This window comes from Argiope bruennichi, chromosome 5, assembly GCF_947563725.1.
Source record: "Argiope bruennichi chromosome 5, qqArgBrue1.1, whole genome shotgun sequence".
In the NCBI taxonomy this organism is placed as follows: domain Eukaryota; kingdom Metazoa; phylum Arthropoda; class Arachnida; order Araneae; family Araneidae; genus Argiope; species Argiope bruennichi.
In genome coordinates, this window is record NC_079155.1 from 51,274,864 (window position 1) to 51,295,498 (window position 20,635).

General features: G+C 30.0%; 1 protein-coding gene across 1 annotated transcript; it reads left to right on the top strand.

Annotated features, from left to right (window-relative positions):
• Nucleotides 1–9,893: 9,893 nt before the first annotated feature.
• On the top strand, nucleotides 9,894–19,917 carry LOC129968261 (calaxin-like). The gene is made up of 7 exons (XM_056082117.1): nucleotides 9,894–9,927; nucleotides 11,385–11,525; nucleotides 13,070–13,174; nucleotides 15,738–15,823; nucleotides 15,907–15,972; nucleotides 18,589–18,693; nucleotides 19,831–19,917. The coding sequence occupies exons 1-7, from the start codon at nucleotides 9,894–9,896 to the stop codon at nucleotides 19,915–19,917; spliced, it is 624 nt and encodes a 207-aa protein (XP_055938092.1).
• Nucleotides 19,918–20,635: the final 718 nt, after the last annotated feature.

Consider the following 20,635-nt stretch of genomic DNA (forward strand, 5'->3'; position numbering starts at 1 on the left):
GGCATCATTCCGGGGCATTGGCAAATAAAGTTTTTTAGAGTTATATCATGATAAACTGATGTAAATACTAAAACGTCAAAAGTTCGTTGATTTGCGTTTAATTTATGAAATAAGAGGTGGTAAATATACTTACCAGAGATCGTTCAGGGAAAACTGAAAGTGGTATGTATACTTAACACTGAGCGTTAAGGGTAAAAATATCAGCGAAAGATCCTTGGTAAGCATATTTACCACTCTATTGTATGTAATTTAAAACTTTATATATTTTTTTTAGTTCGACTTTATAGAATTCAAATTCAGTAATGTCTTAAATTAAAGTTTGAAGCTTATTTTGCATTTATTAGGCTGGCTGATCGTATTGCTACATTGCATAAAAAAATTTAAGAAATAAATTAAAATATCGTGAACTACAGTATTCAACTAATAAATACATCAAAATTAGTCAAAATATGCATAAAATCATAAACAGGAAGATTCCGAATTTTAAGAAATTCCAACATCATCAGCAGTTTTTGCTCATTTTTAAAAATGAAGGTTGAATTTAAATTAAGTAACAAATAATGCTAATTAAATATAAGACTATCTTAGACATATGAAACACAACACAGTGGTATTTCATGCCTCAAAACTTTTTCAAGAGTTAAAATTTTATGACAAACGGTGAAATTTAAACTTAATGTCTCTACGAAATTCATCACATCGAGAACGAACAGTGATAAGCATATTTACCACTTTTGAATATAAATGATATTTAACTATAAATTTAATGTATTTCAGAGCTATTAAGATATTTCAATCGAATTTTAAGCATCTAATTACCCTATTTATCATTTTACAATACTTATTTGAGTCCTCAAAAAAATATTTTATAGGTGGTAAGAATATATACCAGATAATTATAATGGGTTCAATGGATGCTGGAAGTGTAAACTGTTAGATGAGCAAAACATAATGTCACATCTTGATTGAATTCTAATCTTTTAATCTATTATTTTACATGGTGATAATAAATGATAATTTGAAATTCGAATTTTAAGCTTAAATTTACTAATCCATGATTATCTTGAAAATTTTTTAGCTCTTTGTTTCTTGCAAACGTTATCCAATACTTATATAAAGCGTTTTGAAATGAAATAGAGATTTTGGCTACATAGTGTGCCTAATCACTTATAGAGAATGTGATGTCGGCATTCTGAAGTCTCCTATGTCTTTTCCCCCTCCCCTCCAAAATATTTTCCTCTGAGATGAATTTAAACAATTCAATGATTCCTAATTTCTTTTCTGATTAAGACAGCCCTATAACCATTATCTGACTAGAAAAAAAAGGAGCAATTTATAATCAGCGGTACTGCAATATGATGCTGAAATATAAGCAGGCCATCAGAACCAAAGAAGACGACGACTTCAAATCGATAGTGTTGCTCTGGGGAAATTCTAAGCCAAGTTTGATAAAAAAAAACCTTCATCCTGATAACAAAATATTAATTTAATCCACCAATATTCCCCTCCTCCATAAAGAACTAATACCCCTCTAAATTCAAATATTCCCGACCTTTAAATCAATCACTGAAAGAGCAAATGTCCACTCGTTATAAGACAGTGCTGGACAATATGGGAAACTAGATTCGATAAAACCTTCAAGAGTTCCTATACTTAAATTGTTCATTTTTTCCCTAGTTGTGAGAAAGGGATATGAAAGTTTTGTGCGCCAATATCACTGTGAATTACAAGGGGGAAGGGGGTTAGATCACACGTGAATTTCAATTAAAATATTCTTCAGATATAACTGTAATCTTCTATTCATTTAGTCACACTTTATATAATCAGTTTTGGGATATATTTTTTACTTTCTCGGATACGAGGTATACAAAGAGAAAACACTGCAATCAATAATTCCATTTCGAGATTTCCATGTTTCAGATCTCCCTAAGTCTGGAAAATATATTTTTAGAATTATGTCTTTCTATCTGTGAGCATGTCTGTGTTTGGAACTATGACTGTCTTTTTGGAAATATTTTGTCTTTCCTTTAATTAATTGAAAACCGCTTCGACTTAAATAAATGAAATTTGGTATGTGGTCTTTATATCAAATGTGTAGATATTTGTCACATTTTGAACAAAATAAATTCATTCATTCAGAAGTCCGATTGTCCGAATATAAGTTAAAACGATAACTGCAAAACGAAGGAAGCTAGCTAGATAGAATTCGATATACAGATTGTATATAGAATCTGGAACCAAATCCATGTAGCGGTTGACTGTCCATAGATCTGTTCTTTTACAACCATGTGAATACGATTGCTGAAAAAGGCATTTCTTAAACAAATTTATGAAATATGATATGAAAATTTCCGACTTTAATTGTAGTTATTTATCAAATTTTGGTTTCAACCGATCGGAAAAAAAATCATCCAAAATCTTTTCGGATTTCTGGTACTTTGCATATTATGATATACAGATATTAATCGCCAAAGATTGATAGTTAATAGACTCTTTTGTAACTATTGTTAACCAATGGCATAAATATATATACATGTGTTATTAGAGACTATACAAGAAAGTTCAAGGAAGACCACTCCTACTACTTGTTCTTTTCTGTAAGCTTCTGTAACAGAGTAGAGATTTTTAAAATGAGAATTACTTCAGTTTTTGAATCTTACGTCACAAAGATGATCTCATTGTAATAATAATTTGTTAACTTGTGCACTCACTGGTATGGAGCTTCAAGAGGTGGAAGGTACGGAAGAAGTCCCAAATTAGGATCGAATTCTCTAGGCAATCGAGAATACGATTTCGTTTCTTTCTTGATTTCGGTCGTTGATTTCCATTCTGCAGCGAGATCGGATTGTGATGTGAAGTCTGAAGATGAAGAAGCGTCTACATTGTCAACTTTGATGATTGTTCCCAGCTCGATGGGTAGCTTATTCAATGTTCTCTATAAATAAGAACCCACAGGAAGGATTATCAGCACGATCTATTTTCAATAATACAATTGATACAATAAAGTACAATTGCGATTAATACAATAAAAATACTGTTTATAAATTCTATGCAAGTTACATTAACTCATATATTCAATTCTATACTTCGAAAATATTGAAAATTACGTCATTTTTACAAAACTTTATAGGAGAGTCATTGAACGTATTTCATTCGCATCGGGAAAACCCTTTTTAAAAGTACACAGCTTCTTATTTATTGATGTAGAAAATAACATTCTCTTCTTCCGTATAAAGGAAGAAAATGTATATATATTTCGGTAAAAAAAAACAAAAAAAAAAAAAAAAACATGGGCCTATTTTAGTAAAATAATGGGGACAATATCTTAGGCCAATAGGTACAGGGAAACAATTTATTTTAAAATTAAAATTTAGCATTTCAATTAACTTAACAAATATAGGAACAAAGAATAAATAAATATGCAAATAATTCAAAATTTACCATAAATAATTAGATAACTCATTATTAAATATTTATTTATTTATTTAATCTTATTTTGCTTTAAGTTGATTTGCTTTCGAATATATTAATTATACTTAAAACATGGTACATTCTTAAGTACATTCTAAGAGGATTATAAAATATATTCGAGTAAATTTATTTAAATGAAAGGTAGAAAAAAAATCAATATTTAATATTTTGAATAGTTTTATTTTATTAATAACTTGAAATTAAATAAAAAAATCTTTCTGGTCCGCATAGAGAAAAAGTATGAATGAGTAAAATATTTTCTTTTGTTTGTTGTTGTTTCTGATGGCATTTGTCAGAGACAAGCCCGCTGACAAGAATGAACAAATTTAAGCCGAAATTTTTGCGTCTCTTATTTTTTCAGAAGCACTATCTAGGGCCAAGAATACGACTTAGCTACTCACGCGACACAACCCTTTTTACGGCGTGGACTTCATTCATGCATTTCATTCATTCAACCACAGATCGTAATTTAGACCTGAACCAGAGAACGATCACCTCTGATCCAGTACCCCCAGTGGTATTACTCTCGACACCACTGGGGTTGGAGGACTTTGTGACTACGACAGATTTATATGTGCGCCAGCCACCACCACACACGGAGAGTCTTCGGCTGGTGGGTTCGAACTCACAATCCAAGGGATGCGAATCCAACGCCTTACCAACCAGATATTTTCTTTTATATCCATCTATGCACGTACAAAATTTAATGCTTCTACCTGTAAAATTTGTTGTGATATTAAAAGGCAAATTTATTGAATTAGACCATTTTCGCATGTCACTGATCGGTGTTTGAATGAAATTTTTGTTGTAATTTTTAGGGATAATATACAAATCAGGAACAATTGTAAGGGTGGAATAGGAAATAACACATTTATTAACTTTCATTGAATTTAAAAATGTGATGAGATAGTACATTAATTAAAGGGCTTAAATACTTTATCAATGAACACTTTCGATAACTATACAAATTTGCATTTTTTTTAACAATGCTCGCGCATATGCTGTTGAATTCATTATTTGTGACATAACTACAGGGATATTCAAACATTGTTACTGACATATTTCATTCTTTTTGAAAGAACGCAAGGGAGATCAAAGAATTTTATCTTCCTGTTTGGAATTCCAGTACTTCTCTGAGATATTTCAACTCTTTCTTCTCTTCTTTATTCAGTCGAATGTAAAGTCATTGCCAATAAGTGAGTCAGTGTAAGTTAATAATATCATGCGTGATTAATAAATTCTTTGAAATCATAATGAATGGATGTTATACTACTGCATAAATAATTACATAGAACAGTTTTTCTGTTCGAATAAATGTGCATTTTAAATGCTTAATACTAACATTAAAAATAAATGTTTTCATCTAAATTTGCAATTAATCTCTCAAAATTTAAAAAATAAGCATATCTCTGCAAATATTGTGAAACTTTGGATGTGCTTTGATGAACGTGAGAGAAATATTTTATTCATTGACACATTTACTCTATGGGATATATAAAAATGTAATTGTTTAAATGTCTTATTATCACCTTCTAGAGAAGCCACAGTGCATCCATAAAAACTTTTTAATGAAACTTTGTTATTGAAAATATTTATCTGTGTCCAATATTTAGGGAAGACACACCCTGTATAAGACACACGTGTTGAAAGAAGCCCAGAATCCTTGATTTCGATATTTTCTTGACAAACAAACTGTTGTACTTTTTTCTTATTCTCTCTCTCTCTTTTTTCTTCTGTTAAATGAAATAACAATTTAGAAGATTATTTTTGAGAAAAGAAGATTCCGTCATGCAGATTAACTGTTAAGATTATTTATACTAGTTATGATTAAAACTGAATTTAATACGGATGATAGTGTTACAATTTTGGCTAAACCAAGTTACCGTACCATAGCCAAACGTTTACCAAATACTTGAAATTCTCAAATGATAACTCTCCAAAATTAGATTTAAGATATTAAAATCATTATGATTATAACAACTAGCGATCTAATCATCAAAATGGAGATAAAACAACACTTTACACTCAAATCTTGCCAATTTTGATAAGACAAATGTAGCTTCTCGCCAAGCTAATCCAAATTCTGCCCATTGTTCAAAAACTCGCCAAGAGTCCGACACTTTAGATGACTACTAGAAATGTTAACAAACCACTTTTAGGATTGTGACGAAAAAAATTTCTCAATTACATTTGGCGCGAAATCACCCCCAAATAATTCAGTTTTAGCGACTATACATAAAATTAAGTCAAGTTCATTTTTTTCTTCAAAATATTAAACATTCATTTGCTTCTATTCATATGCATTTTCCAACTATCAATGACTTTAATTTTTCTTCAAGGCATCACTTTTTAATATTACTTAATAAATCTGAAAATTGGTTCTAATAATAAATTAAAACATTTTAACCAAGGTAGATATTTCCAAATTTCATATTATAGCAAAACTTTTCATTTCTTTACCTGGCATGTGAGGATTTTTATTTCCTTCATTATTTTATTTTTACACTAACGAAACTTTTCTAAAGAAGATAAAATATTACAACTTTCTTTTGAGATGTTTGGAATAACTGTTATTTATATTGCAAAACGCATCAAAAATTATTTTCTTTTTAATTCTCATCTTAGAGCAGTTAGTTCATTATAAATCACCACGTTAACATTTTTTTTTGAATTTTTAACAAAAACAAAACAATGCGGCTAAGGTTACAGTTATTTTCCTTTTATTTCGTTTCTCTTTTTTATAATTTTTTTTTGTCTTTTTTAACTTTATAAACTAGACAAATTTGCAATCCACATTCGTTTTAATTTCATTTGGGAAGCAAATTATTTCCGCAACGTAAGATTTTTGAACAAATGTCATTATTGTTTTACAAGATTTTGATGCAAAATTATTATTATTATTATTTTTGAAGTTTTAGCTTAAAAAAATTGGCGACATGCTATAAAGTTCTGAATTTTCTTGAATTAAAAAATAATTTGGTGCTACTTTGGTAGATAATTATGGAGAGTAAAAGTGATTTATTAAGTCGTAAGAAAGGAGAACTGTCAAAAGTTGGGGAAGTGAAACTTGTGGAAAAACTTTCAAATGAAGTAAGATGTATGTGGTAACCAGAAAACAATTTTTTAAATTCTATAATAATTTGCTAGGAAAGATGATACAATCAGTGCTATTGGGCAGTCTTTACTGTGCCCTTGTGCTTGTCCCCAAAGAAGCAAGCGTTTTCCTAGAAAAACTTCAATGACTGCTACATTGCAATAATTTTTGATATTTGTAATTTGGCATCGCTGGCGATATGACGGGGTACAATAAAGTAGATTTCAACCCACTATTTCATTAGGTGGCCAAAAGGTTCTCCAACATGCCATTCAAAACTATCAAGCGAATAAATTTCCGGTCAAATCCTAGTATCCGTTACACGATTGGCGCGATTTTGAAAAATGTCGCCAACGCCTAAATGACGCGTTGGTGCTTGTCGCCAAACTGTTGCCAACGCCGAAATGACGTGTTTACGAATGTCGTCGCTGAAAATTGTAAATACATAAACATACCATGAAAAAAGCATATAAATTAATAAGCAATGAAAAATATAATCTCGCCAAATCGTCCTCGTGACGGATATTAGGATTAATCCAAATTTGCGACGTAAACAAAATGAAACTAAGAAATACGCGAAAATGTCGCCGATGTAAAACATTATCAAATCTTGGTTGAAATCTACTTTAGTGTGCCACTTTATTGTGCTACCTTTATTTTAAGTTAATTTCTGACGCATTCAAAAGTATCTATTTTAATGAACAAGAAGTTATATCTTCAATTTTTGACTCAGTGATATTCATAATAGATTATATCGAAGAAACCTTTGCAGTATATTATTAAGGTTGTAGAATTTTATTAGAATTTACCTAAATATGTAAATGAGACTATATTTTTTGAACATGGAGATTAAGTCATTTCTTGTTTAAAAACAACTATTTAAATTATATGAGTTCCTATTTAAACTCTAGATTAAATTTTAATCATGTCTAGTTTTATAAAAAACAAATTAGGGTACGACTGGAGTTTAACCCCCTGCTTGGAGCAATTTTCAAAAGCCACCAACTCGCCAGAAACGGTCTTGCGCCGTGTTTTGCGAAATGTTCAAAAGCGAGGAAGATGTCCAATCATAGCTCATAATAAAGGCGAAAAATAATAGGTTTGCCGGTCTGGAGGTTGCCAGCTCTGGCGCGTTATCGCAACTTGGCGAAGAAGGGGGTTAAACTCCGGTTCACCCCAAATTAGTTATATTGGAGTAGGTATTGTAAAGTTCAATTCTAATTTTGATGAGATTCCTAGTCTTCCTTTCTGTAAATGCGGTAACTCAAAACGGTGGTTACTAAATATTATAATGAGTCACATTTCATGATTAAATTTTGAATCCTCTTATTTTATAGATACGAAATAAAGAAATTATAAATTACATCAACAAATTACTATGATAAAAGTTTAAAGTGAAACAATTTTATCTGAGCAAACCCGATATCATTCTCGACGAGAAAAGATAGCGATTTGAGTCTTGGTTCAAATGCGATATGAATCATTTTAAGAGATAATCTATCTCATTTGCGCAGCATTTAAGCTTTAATGCAATCAAAATTTCAGTGATGTCTAGCATTTTTCGGTACTTACTTATTAACGGTAAAAGACCCGAAACTCGCTAAAAATAGCACCAAAACTATTGACATTGCAATTTTAAGAACGTTCTAACTTACGAGAAGAAAACAAGCATCTGTTTGTGCTGTTTATAAAGAAAGATGTCAAAATTATTGGTTTTAAAGATGAAAAAAAAAAAAAATAATGAGGATATCAAAATTATCGCCAACGAATTGCCAATCCTTCACTGTTACATTTTTGTTCAACTTCTAAAATCCCACAAATACAACAGTCTTAAGAATTTAGATCTGGTGACTTTGTCTTTATAAAATCTGGACGACTGATATAGATGCAAACCTATCTTTATTCACCTTTTATGATGATGCAGAATCGTACAGAAATATCCAATTCTTACTGATTTACAATATGTAAGTACTTGGCAATAAATATTTAGACAATATGTCCTGCTTTGGCTGATTATTTATTGCAAACGCAGAGCATATTTGAGTCCTTTTTGTAAAATTCATCATTACAAAAACAGCAAAATTCTTATTCTGAATGAGATTAAGAGCCCGTAGGTTTCCAGAAGTATGTTTGTAGTTTGTCGAATAGACATCATTTTTTGGGATTATAACGTTGTTCAGAGGGAAATAACTTTTTATCCGAAAATATTATTCTGTGAACACTTCTGTTACCTTGTCTGTTCAATATTTGCTGGTATCTTTGTATCTGTTTAATATTAGTGTGGCAAGCAACCTTCAACTTTTTTTTGAAATATGACTGAAAATCTAAGTGTTCTTTTGTAAATTTGCATTACCTTACATTTCCTTCTACAATTATTTTATTTGTAGGGGTTGTGGTTTTTATCATACCTTTTTAAGAATTCCTTTGATGCACTCTTTTGTAAGAACTCAGCTCGATCAAGCATACTTAGGTCGACATTTTCAGACATTAGTATCCAATAGTTCTTTTATAGTTCTATAATTTTATGTCTTATTAAAACTAAGAAATTTTAATTGCTTAATAATTTTATCTGCGGCTCTTTTGCCCTTATTCTTTGGCCGGAATCTTTTTTAAAAATTAAAATTTTGCCTTTTTTCAGGAAATTATTTCTGCTTATAGAAAATTGTCAAATGCAGAAATAAAAAAAAAAGTTATTTTTACCAAAAATAAATAAAAGGATTTTTTAAAAATTATTGCAGTACTTAATAGTTGTACTCGCGAAGAATGAAATTTTGAATGAGGAAAAATTGTAGATATACAGTGGTTGAAAAAATTTTCTATACACAATTATGATTGTAAAGAAAATTTTATTTTGTCACAGAAAGACATTTTATGTAGAAAATAAAAATTAACAGTTTGAGTCAATACAGTTATTTGTTATCTTTATCAATATTATAAAGAAAAAAAGGTAAAATATTTAAATCAGTTTAAATAAACAAAAAATGTTACTAATGAAAAACGAAGTTTCTGTACGATATTTATATAACCATATTATATTTACCATATTATTATATATATACCATATTATTATATATAACATTATATTATTATATAACCATATTATTATATATAACCATATTATTTATTATATTGATACATTCTCTTATGACTTTTCTTATTCCTTTCAACCGCTGTAGTATGACTAGTACAATTATTTTGTGCTTTCTCCAGGCTGAAAATGTCCTGAATAGCTTTTTTTGATCAATTTTTTTATAAATATTATATTCTTAAGTTCATGACCGATTTTTTTAAATACGTATTCGATGAGGTTTAAATAGGGAGATTTGAGATGGTCATTGAAGCTGCTTTTCAGCATGATAGAAGTAAAGATTTGACAGATCTTGAAGAATATTTAATATCCTATTTTCGTTATCCTGTTGGAAAGTAAATATAGTTCCAAGTGACAATTTTTCTACCCTGGCTAAGAAATTTTTCTTTAGAATGTCAGGATAATTATACTTATTCATATTTCTTATTATAAAATATAAATGTCCATTATCAGAAACACTTCACTGCTATACCATGGCGCTTCTGTCTTGCGTTTGATCTGTTGATTCGGTTTTCTGCAGATTATAACTCTACCATCTGACCAATGGATATTGAATTTTAATTCATCGCTGAGAAAGATATATTACCAGAAAGATAAATCTCATTTGCACGATTTTTTGAGAACTTCAAGAGTTTTGTTCTGTTACAATAATTTATTATTTTTTACAGCACATGCGTCTATTGTATCCTTCTTTTTTAATGATATTTCTCATCGTTTTAGGCTCACATTAATGTTGTAAAGAGTTTTTAAATAAGTTGAGAATTGAGATACCGTCGTTCGAGGATTATCTTACACACGATATTTTTTTATGCGAGTGAGCTTGTTTCCAGAATTTTTCGGGTTGATTCCTATCTTTAAAACTTTTTTCACTATACTTTTCAATTATATATTTCTTGTAGATTTCAATTTATTGCTCAAGTGTTTTCATAGATAATTTATTATTTTGTAACTGAATCCCCAATTCACGTATAACTTCAGGAACTTCTATTTTAAGACTGTCCTTTATAAGTGATAATTAAACAACTGTTGTTATCAAACCATCGGGAAATTTATAAAGTACTCTATTTGAAAATTTTAAAACGGATAAAATGTATAAAACTTCAGACTTAATTTGCATATTGCATTCAGAAATATTTTTGTATGACATTTCGCAATATTTAAATTAAAATAATTGTATTTTGTGAACATAGATATTAATTATAAAATTATTTCAAAGGCTCAAATTATACATATATTTCTACAGTTACTGGAAGTATGAAGAAAACTAGAAATTATGCAAATTTATTCCTAACTTTAGCTCTTATACGGAAAAAATTTTCTACCACTGCATATCAAATGCTAAGAATTAAAAAAAGGATCCGATTTCTCGCCAAGTAAGCTACAATTGTGCCGAACCTCCAAAATCTCATCAAAAATCCATTAACTTGGTTGACCAAAAGATAATCAGGATTATTATATTTAGCGAGATATCACCAAAAAAATTCAATTTCGCAGATCGGACTGATTATTAATGCAGACCTAATAAATCCAGGGTTTATTTATTTATATGTAATATATGTATTATGTTTGCTACAATTATCCAAGAAAATGATAACTTGAATGAAAACTAAATGAAGCTGTGGTCTTTCATTTGTTGACTTTATTTTCTGATTATATTGTACGATCGTGTATGAAAACTACCGACATAGAATTTTCAAATTATTTACTTTTTCCCATGCCTTAATTCAATAGTTGACGTAAGAGAGTTGAATCGTCTGATGAGCATTTACAAGAAGTACTTAAAAGACGATTCCTGGTACATGGACCAGCCTGTATTTTCTGAAATACTGCACAACTCATTTGGACTCACCGACGACTTTTTCATGAGAAGAAGTAAGTTACCTGCTCTGGAAATCTTTATAAACACAAGTTACCTCTGCTTTCGATTCAACTTCAATACTGGCAAAATAGGAATGTATGTCTTTTAAATAACCACATCCGAAAGTGGAGGAAACCTACAGGAGGAGTCCTCCTGAAATTGCATTGTATACTCTCTAACAAAGATCCCCCTTCCGAATAAAATTGTAGCTCACGAGTGTCTTGAGTGGCAGTGGCGTACAATAATCACAAAATACCAATCTTTGGGGCAAATCTAGATTTTTACTGAATCTATCATGCAAACCAGTGACATATTTGATTCAAAATTCAATTAGAATCTACATTTGAAGAATTAGAATCTACATACAAGTACCAAATTTTTATCTCTATAGCTTTTATGTTTTGTAGTTACAGCATTAATTTTTATTCGACAGCCATATTTTCTCTGAATACCTTTCATTCAAAAATTTGACAGATATCTATAAATTTGGTCAGAAACCCATACACCAAACTTCATCCATCTAGTTCAAAATGTTTTGAATTATCTTGTTCATATACAGACATAATACCAGAGAGGAGTGAAACCTCATGATCTGTCAAAATCTTTAATCTGAATTCCTTTACGATTACATTATCTTCTCTGTACTTCGTTTATCTTCCCAGAACACGGCCCTTTTCCTGCCTACCTCAAAAGGTTCAATCTGTCTGAGAGTGACCAGTGCAGTTGTGGTGGGATTGGCACCGCACTTCATTATGCTACGAAATGCATTCTTACAATCTTCTGGCATATGAAAAAACCATCACCAAGCCATGAACAGGAATGGCGGAAAAGAGTCGCTAGCAACTTTCCTTCCAGGCAAAAAATCCACAGTATAATCAAATTTATAAGTGAAAATAGAGACCTATTCTTGTCTCCATAGCTCTCAACATCAGGTCTCATACCAAAAAAGACTAGGGAAAAAACAAGCACCGCAGTCTCCTGTCACACATTTCAATCAACCAGAGACTGTATTCATTTCCATTTCTCAAATTATTTTCCATCTGATTTTATTAACTGCATCCTGATCTACTATATCATAAAAAATAAGTGAACACAGAATATGTGTATATTTTTACACATTTTATCTCTCAGCACTATATTTCTAAGTTTATTACTACAAATTATATTTCTAAGTTGAAAAATTATGTAAACGGTCTCATCATAATATAATTTCTTATATAATTGTAAATTCTGTATATATTTATTTTTGTTTCTTTTTCCTACTGTAAATATTTTGTTAATTAAATAACGTAACATGCCCACCAAACCGTTCAGTGACCAGAATGGTCACGGATACGGGGGTATGAGACGGCGTTCTGTTCTGTACTTCGTTTACAAAAAAATAAAAATGAATTTTAGTGAACTTAATATTTCATAATAATACTTCTTTATCGACTTTTGTTGTACATTTTTTTTCTTTTTAGAATAACTCTAATTAAATATTAAAAGATTTTTACTTTAAGTATACATTTAACAGTTATGTTTTGAATAACAGCATTAACTTTTGTCTCCTTTTTAGTATTTTTTGCCTCTGACCTCGATAAGGATCGTCGTATAAGCATGGAAGAATTTATACGAGTTGTGGCAATAATGTTAAGAGGGACCATGGAAGAAAAAATAAAATGTAAGTTTAAATGATGCATTTTTTCAGACTATAATGCCAACCCGATCTCTTTCTCTGCCTTAATAATAAAGATGAATGTGTATATATCTCTGTTATCTATAGGTTACACTGTTTGATCTAGAACTTCCAAACTTGGTTCATATTTAATTTGGAAGTTAAAAATGTGCCCCCTGGATCAATTTTGTTGAAATTTTAATTTTAATTTAAATTAATTATTTAATTTAATTTACTTAATTGAACTGAATTCATTAAAATTATTGCTACTGATATTTTATTCTAATTTTTTTTCCCACTGTTAATGACCAAGATATGATGATTCGGCTTATTTTCTATGTTGAGAAGGTTTCAGTATAGGCATAGTTCTAATCAAATTTTGAAATAAATGAATTTTGAATTGAAATTTTGTTGTACTTACAAATTAGAATTATTAATTAAGGGAAAAAAAATTGAGACATTTTTTCGATGTTTCTTCTTTTTTCAGTGACATAACTGAATATGTAAAGAAAGACATTGGTAAAAATGTAGGGAAACGCTTAGTATGATGAATAAAATGGTGCAAAGCTTCTAAAATAGTACGAGCTATATATCTATTAAAATTTAAAAAAATATTTTGTTGAGGAAGCCATTACGATCAAGCTAACATAAAATTATAAAATAATTATTTAACTGAAATTTTTTGAAACTAGAAATCACGGTGAACCAACTGGTCGTCAAAGGCGGATAGTCTAAAATAAGACTACTTATTTTTCACTTAATATAAAGTTTAGTAGCAATATCAAATCTACATCAAGAAATTCTAGGAAACAGTAACAAAACAGGATGATCATTAAGGCTTTATGATACCTTATAAATACACTCATATTCCTCTTTCTCAAAGAATTTACTCAAATATCCTATAAAAAATTTCAATGATAATTTCCTAAGGTTAATAAGGATAGATACAAATAAGGAGAGCCCAAATTAAATTCTAAAAAATAAAATATTAAATTATAATTCTACAATCTGTATTCTTAATTTTTCTCCTCTAGTATTGGTATTTTTAGTAGCTGGCATGAATTAATATAATCTTTCCCCCATCCTCCGCCGTTGCTCTCAAACATTTTTTGAATCTCCTATCAAACAGTTATGTCTAAAATAGTAACTCACTCTTTCATATACAATGATGAGTCTGACTCACGCATCGAATTTAATTGTTAATTGTAAATCTGTAGTTACGTAATTTAAAACGCAAAAATCCTTTAAAGACGCTTCAATATCTCAAATTCCTTTATATTATCATAGGAATAAAAATAGTAATAAATGTTCCAAATAGAACGTGCCATTTCATTAGGAAGTTCAATGAATTAGTAGGTCGAGGGATTTGGTGCTTGTAACTCTTTGCTTCGGACTCCGCTTAATTAGGGAGTCTTATCAGAGTATAGTCTAATTACTTAAAATGTCCTATGATTTTTTTTATCAGTTAAATTTTTTTAATACTCTTAAAAAATAAGTAAGTAAATTGTATATTACGTTTTACTGTCTATGAATATGATCATTCAAATTCGAATCACCAGTTCGGAACATAGTAATCCGTCTTGCAATAGATAGAAATTTTCCATCGCATCATCATTCAACCTTTTTAGGCCTATTTTTATTTAATATCATTCTTATAACGATTTAGGTTTTTTAGTTTTATTTGCTCCTTTTTCAATCAATCATTTGAGAGTATTATGGAAAGGATAATTATGTACAAGGATCCAGACAGAAAAATGTCAACCGAATTGGCGATTTCATTTTTGTATTGTCGCAAATTGTTTAATTTACCTTGTTTGATTAACATCGGTTTTTGAAATCACATGAGAATTATTTTATAAAGGATTCTTAAAAATAAAGGAATTGCCTTAACCCTGCCTAACCATTCGTGAGTAGAATTGTATGATCTTATCGTCACGAACAGCAGTTTTGGTCTATGTGGCCCAAACAACAAACCATTAGTTGTCTTCAGACTGAGGTGCGATCAATCATTAGTGATAGAGCCCATTAATCAGAAAACTCCACCATTTTAAACATCCTCCAGACATACGAGAACATGTTTATTTGTATTGCAACTTCTTATATATGAGGTGTCCACCGAAGGGGTAAAGCCCAAAGATACCCCTTTTTGGACTCGGTATTGGGAACTGCATCCAGATGCTGAAATTTTAACCGATGAGGGATTCTAACGACCACCTTCTAACATGCAATGTATATGAAGAACACAGGAACAATCTCAGAGCATCATTGGACGTGGTTGCCCTCTAATGTAACTGGATAGGTTTTATTTCGATATTCAACAAGAAAGTTTGCTCGGTTGTTCTGAATTTTTTTCAAAGCACCGATTTTTTTTAAAGATATTGTTCAAAGGATCACTGGCAAAACCTGTTTATCCCTACTGTAATATAAGCCAGTAAAAGTACTCTTAAACTTCAACATCTTACCAATGACACAAGCTGGAGATTGGGGAGATATCTTTTACAATGAACTTCTAATGATTGTTTAAGTTTTTGTTTAGCATGTTGTACTTTAATAACAGTTTCTTTTGCAGTATGCTTTACCTGTTACGATATAAACGACAACATGGAACTGACACGAGAAGATGTGACGACCCTCTTAATAGAAGCCGTCAGCGAGGTAAGGAAGGTTAGATTTAAAGGAAATAAAAGTAAATTATTGCTTTTATAACCAACTGCATTTATTCCGTTTTGTTATTTCAGCCACCAACAAGAGATTCCAGCGCAGATGCACTTCGAGATTTGGTGGAGCTGATATTTTCAAAATTGGTAAAATTTGCCTATAAAGTCTATTTATTTGAATATTTGATTCATTAAGATAAAATCAGTTGGTAATAGGAATCTTAAATTTTGTAATACACACGAAGCTTTAAAATAAACGAAAAATGAATTGCATGCTATTTGTTACGTAATCTAAAAATTATTTAAATAACTCGCCAGTTTCTTCTATAAAATTCATTACCCAATGAATACGGTGCTGTTGATGTACTAATTAGAAAAATGTGTGCTAGAAGTTGATCCTCATGACCACTATTCTTGCACATATTCTTTAAGATCTGTGCTATTCAATCTATGTCGTAACGCTTATCTTTAAATTTATAATCATTTGATCATCTCTTTAAATCGTCAATTTGACCCTTTGCATTCGGAAAAGTAATTTGATGCATAACTGTTCACCTAATATAAGGACTTATTGCTCCGAAAAATAAACACACACACACACACACACACACACACACACACACACACACACACACACACACACACACACACACACACACACACACACACACAGATATATATGTATGTATGTATATGTATATGTTTTTAATTGAAAATTCCCGAAAGATTAATCTGCATCTTTTTAACATTCTGTAGATATTTCGAACAATCAAAATAAACAAAATGTCAAAATGAGGCAACGTTTTGAAGGGTTCCTCAAAGAAGGCATCTGATTTAAAGTTTTTTTAAGGTTTAAAAGAAAGAAACTAATTGGATGGCAGACGATTCTTCTGACATCCTATAATTCCACAATAATTCTAAAAGTTGATATTTATTCTATTTTTAATTATTCTCTAATTTTCCTCTCATCCTAATAGTGCCTTAACTTAGTTTTCCTAAATAAAAACTTTTGTACTCATTCTACCGTTTTGTTTCTTTATGGAAATATTAAATGAAACAAAGTGAATTAAAATAATGGTTTTCAAGGCTTTTCTGTCCAAATGTTAGTGATTTGTTTGAGCGGTGGAATATTTTTAAATTTTAAATATATTCCATAGACTAATAAATATTACTATAGCTATATTAAATAGTTAGTATTATTTAATCAAGTAGTACGTATTTTAGTAAGTATCTACAACAAGACATGTCGACTAAATATCCTGTCCGCTTAACATTTCCCATCTTCGCAAGACTCATCAGAAATGACTGGATTATCAACGAAATAAATAGTATAAAGCAGTTATAAATGCAAAATCATTTAATTTGTAATTAAAGTATTGATTTGTTGCGTTAATAGGAACATAAAATCCAATGAATGGTGATTAGTGTATAATGATGTTCAAGGTGGTCTCAAATTTTTACCCTAGTTACAAAAAAAAAAAAAAAATTATAATTTTGAATGTGGTTGTTTTGATATATTATAAAGATGGATATAAAGTTTTTGATAAAATACTTGTATCACTAAATTTTTATGTGAGAGTGGGTAATTTGAAGAATGCCAAGGCGGTATTCCAATTCTCGCCAATTATTGTCCATTATTTCGGGTGTCACAGTAAACACAGGTTATATGATTCTAATTTTGAGTGTATCATTATTTTCAGCTGCTATTGCAAATATATTGCCCCTTTATGTAACTCTAAAAAAGAATAATTCTAGCGGAATAATATTGTGTGAGATTGGGCATTATTGGCGCTATTTCTCTTATACATTTGTTGATACCCATTGAATAACAATGGAAAGTAAAATGACTAATCCTGCATTAGTTACGCCATCTGTTGGACTAAAAAAATTAAGGACACAATTATGAATTTTTACTTTCTTTTATATGTAGTATAGAGAAATTATAGTAATCATAAAAAAATTCGATTCGAAATTTCGACGAATCTTCGTTTTACACCTTCCCGAGTTCAAAAAATGCATTTTTGGAAAATGTTCGTCTGTCTGTCTGTGTGACATATGTAACCCAAAAACGATCTGAGCTAGACGGTTGAAATTTAATAAAGGTCTTTACATAAAATATTCAGATTTCTGTTGAATAAAATCTGTTCAGAGAAAGACCGTCTGACCAGCTGTTCGAATTTAACACGATAACTTCAAAACGAAGAGAGCTGGAAAGATAAAATTCGATACGCAGATGGAGTGTAAACACCTATCAAATTTTGACCTAAATCCAAACTCGGATCTATCGATCTATAATTTCAGAAACACGTAAACGTGATAATTCAAAAAAGTAATGATTTAGATACATGAAATTAGGTATGAGATTTTGTGACTACAATTGCAGTTTTGTGTCAGAGTTTTGTTTCAATCGGTTTAGACAAACGTATCTAAAACAGAAATTTGATTTTCGAATATTTTTAATCGCATACCAGGGCTTAATCGCCAAATAACTCGCCAAAGATGATGTGATTCAATAAGAATGCTAAATTTACGCCAAACGTTAATTTTCTTAACTATTTTTGCCCAATGCCATGTAAGGCGCTCCCATTTGTATATAATCAGAGAAAAATTAGGTTATCATCTTGCATTGTTTCCTATAAAAATGCAAATGAAACACCATAATGTTGATGAATATAGAGCATTTTTAAAGAAACAAAGAAAATTAACAATATTAGTATTCTGTATTTCTAATGCTGTATTTCTTCATTGGTTGCTCTTTTACAGGATGAGGACGGGGATGGGATAATCACTTACGAAGAATTTGTTAAGATCTCTCTGAAAGATTGGACAGTAATGGAAATGTTTGGTCAGTGCTTACCGGATCACAGAGTGAGTGCTCTCCGTTTTTAAAATGTTTAGCTTTTTTGGTCTGAATCATTCATTTTCCTTTCTTTCTGTATTTGTCTGAGTTTGATGAAATTGCTCGTTTTCTCAATCTCGAAACTGAAAGACACATTTTTGGAATTTGTCTGCCTATCTGCGAACTCAATAACTCAAAAAATGAAAAAAAAAAAAAAAATCTACGGTCGCCAAATTTGATATGACTTTTCATTAAGTTAGAAGATTTTTTTAATCAAAATTTTGAAGTTTTTTGGTAAAAAGGCTGTCTATTCGCCCTATGTATTTCTGTACGTGTATTAATCGCATCCCAGAAAGGAATCGTGGAAAATTATATTATTAGATCCTATTGGTGTCAAAAGATGCACACTAATAGGATCTTTTTCAAATTCTGTTCTCCAATAGCATGCTGCTAATAATACACAAATACATTTATTTGAGAGTATGGGAGAACGTTTCTATTACATGTTATTTATTTTGTTTCGATGTATCTATCATAAATAAAACAGAATATATGTTTGGATAAGTTTTTCTACCAATTAGAACTAAAATTTGACTCTAATTTGCAATTAGTAACATAATCAAGTTTAATTTATATAAAGCGTTGAGTTTTCGAGTTGTCTCGTTTACATGCAGGCAAATGTACAAACCAACGGGAGGTAAAATCTTTGAATAATTTAGCACTTGATAAGAATCTATACTTTCAATGCGAAATCTGTGTATCAAATTTTATTCACTTAGATTCCCGCGTTATAACTTTTCGTGTTTCTTTACACTCAAACAGAGAAATGAACTTTTAATGGATTTCGTCCAGAATTTGATATAAATCTGCAAATGTGTGAGGACAAAATTTTATTTGTATAGCTCGTAGCGGTCATGGATAAACGCGTTTGCAGACAAATCTAATTCCAAAAATTCTTTAAATCCAGATTCGAATCTTTTGATGATTATAATACTTTCATTTTATATATTTCGTACACTAGAAGGTAATAATGACATGTTTTCTAAATGACTGACCTACACCTAAATTTTATCTTAAATTTTGTTAACTATCCTTACATTTTATTTTGGAAACGTCCTGTGTAAGTAACTAAGGCATAATATTAACGTATTCATTTATTCTAATAGCATAGAGCTGCGTTTTTAGTCCTCTTGGAATCTGATCAAGAAATAAAAGGAAGCCCAGAGTCAAATATTTCTGGACACTGTGCTTGATTTCTAAAAGATATTTTTGGTTGCATTCGGTATGACAAAACAGTTCTGGACTTTTTATTATGTATTTAATCCGGATATATTAAATTTCATATGTTTCTTTGAGAAATTCACAGTGAGAGAAATATAATCTTTACAATAAAATACACTTTTGAAACGTGAAGTTTTTAATTATTTATAAAATATAACTTCTCAACTTTTTATAGTTGATGGTTGTCACTGCATTCGATAGCGTACTATGTCAGTTATCGACGCGTCTGTACCTAGACATGTATATTTTACAAAATTAATTTGAATTATAGTTATTCAATTTTTAATAAATTAAAAAAATGTATGATTTATACTTTTTAAAATGTAATGAATGAATTTACTTGCATAGTAGCTAGTTTAAGCTTTAATATATATTATTCAAGTCCGCTAGAACATTATATACCGAAACATTATCTTGAATATTAAATCTTGAAATAGGATTGCTGAAGTACCGGAATGGTATGAATATTACATACACTATATTTATAATATTAGTAATTAAAACTTAGAATAACTATTATCATTAAAAGTTTATAATTAGTATTTATAGATTTAGTTTTAAAAATCACCAAGTGTTCATAAAAAGAAAAATTACCAAACCATCATACATCTTAAGGGGGTGTATCGAAAAAATGTCGATACAACGTTTTATATTGAATACACATTGTCAAAGTTTTTTTTTTTTTTCAAA

What these genes read in the sequence shown, in the direction of transcription:
- LOC129968261 (XM_056082117.1), top strand. Translation starts at nt 9,894, where the DNA reads ATGGTCATTGAAGCTGCTTTTCAGCATGATAGAA. An exon ending in TGCTTTTCAGCATGATAGAA is followed by an intron (nt 9,928 to 11,384) that starts GTAAAGATTTGA and finishes TTAATTCAATAG; the next exon opens with TTGACGTAAGAGAGTTGAAT. An exon ending in AGCTGATATTTTCAAAATTG is followed by an intron (nt 15,973 to 18,588) that starts GTAAAATTTGCC and finishes GCTCTTTTACAG; the next exon opens with GATGAGGACGGGGATGGGAT.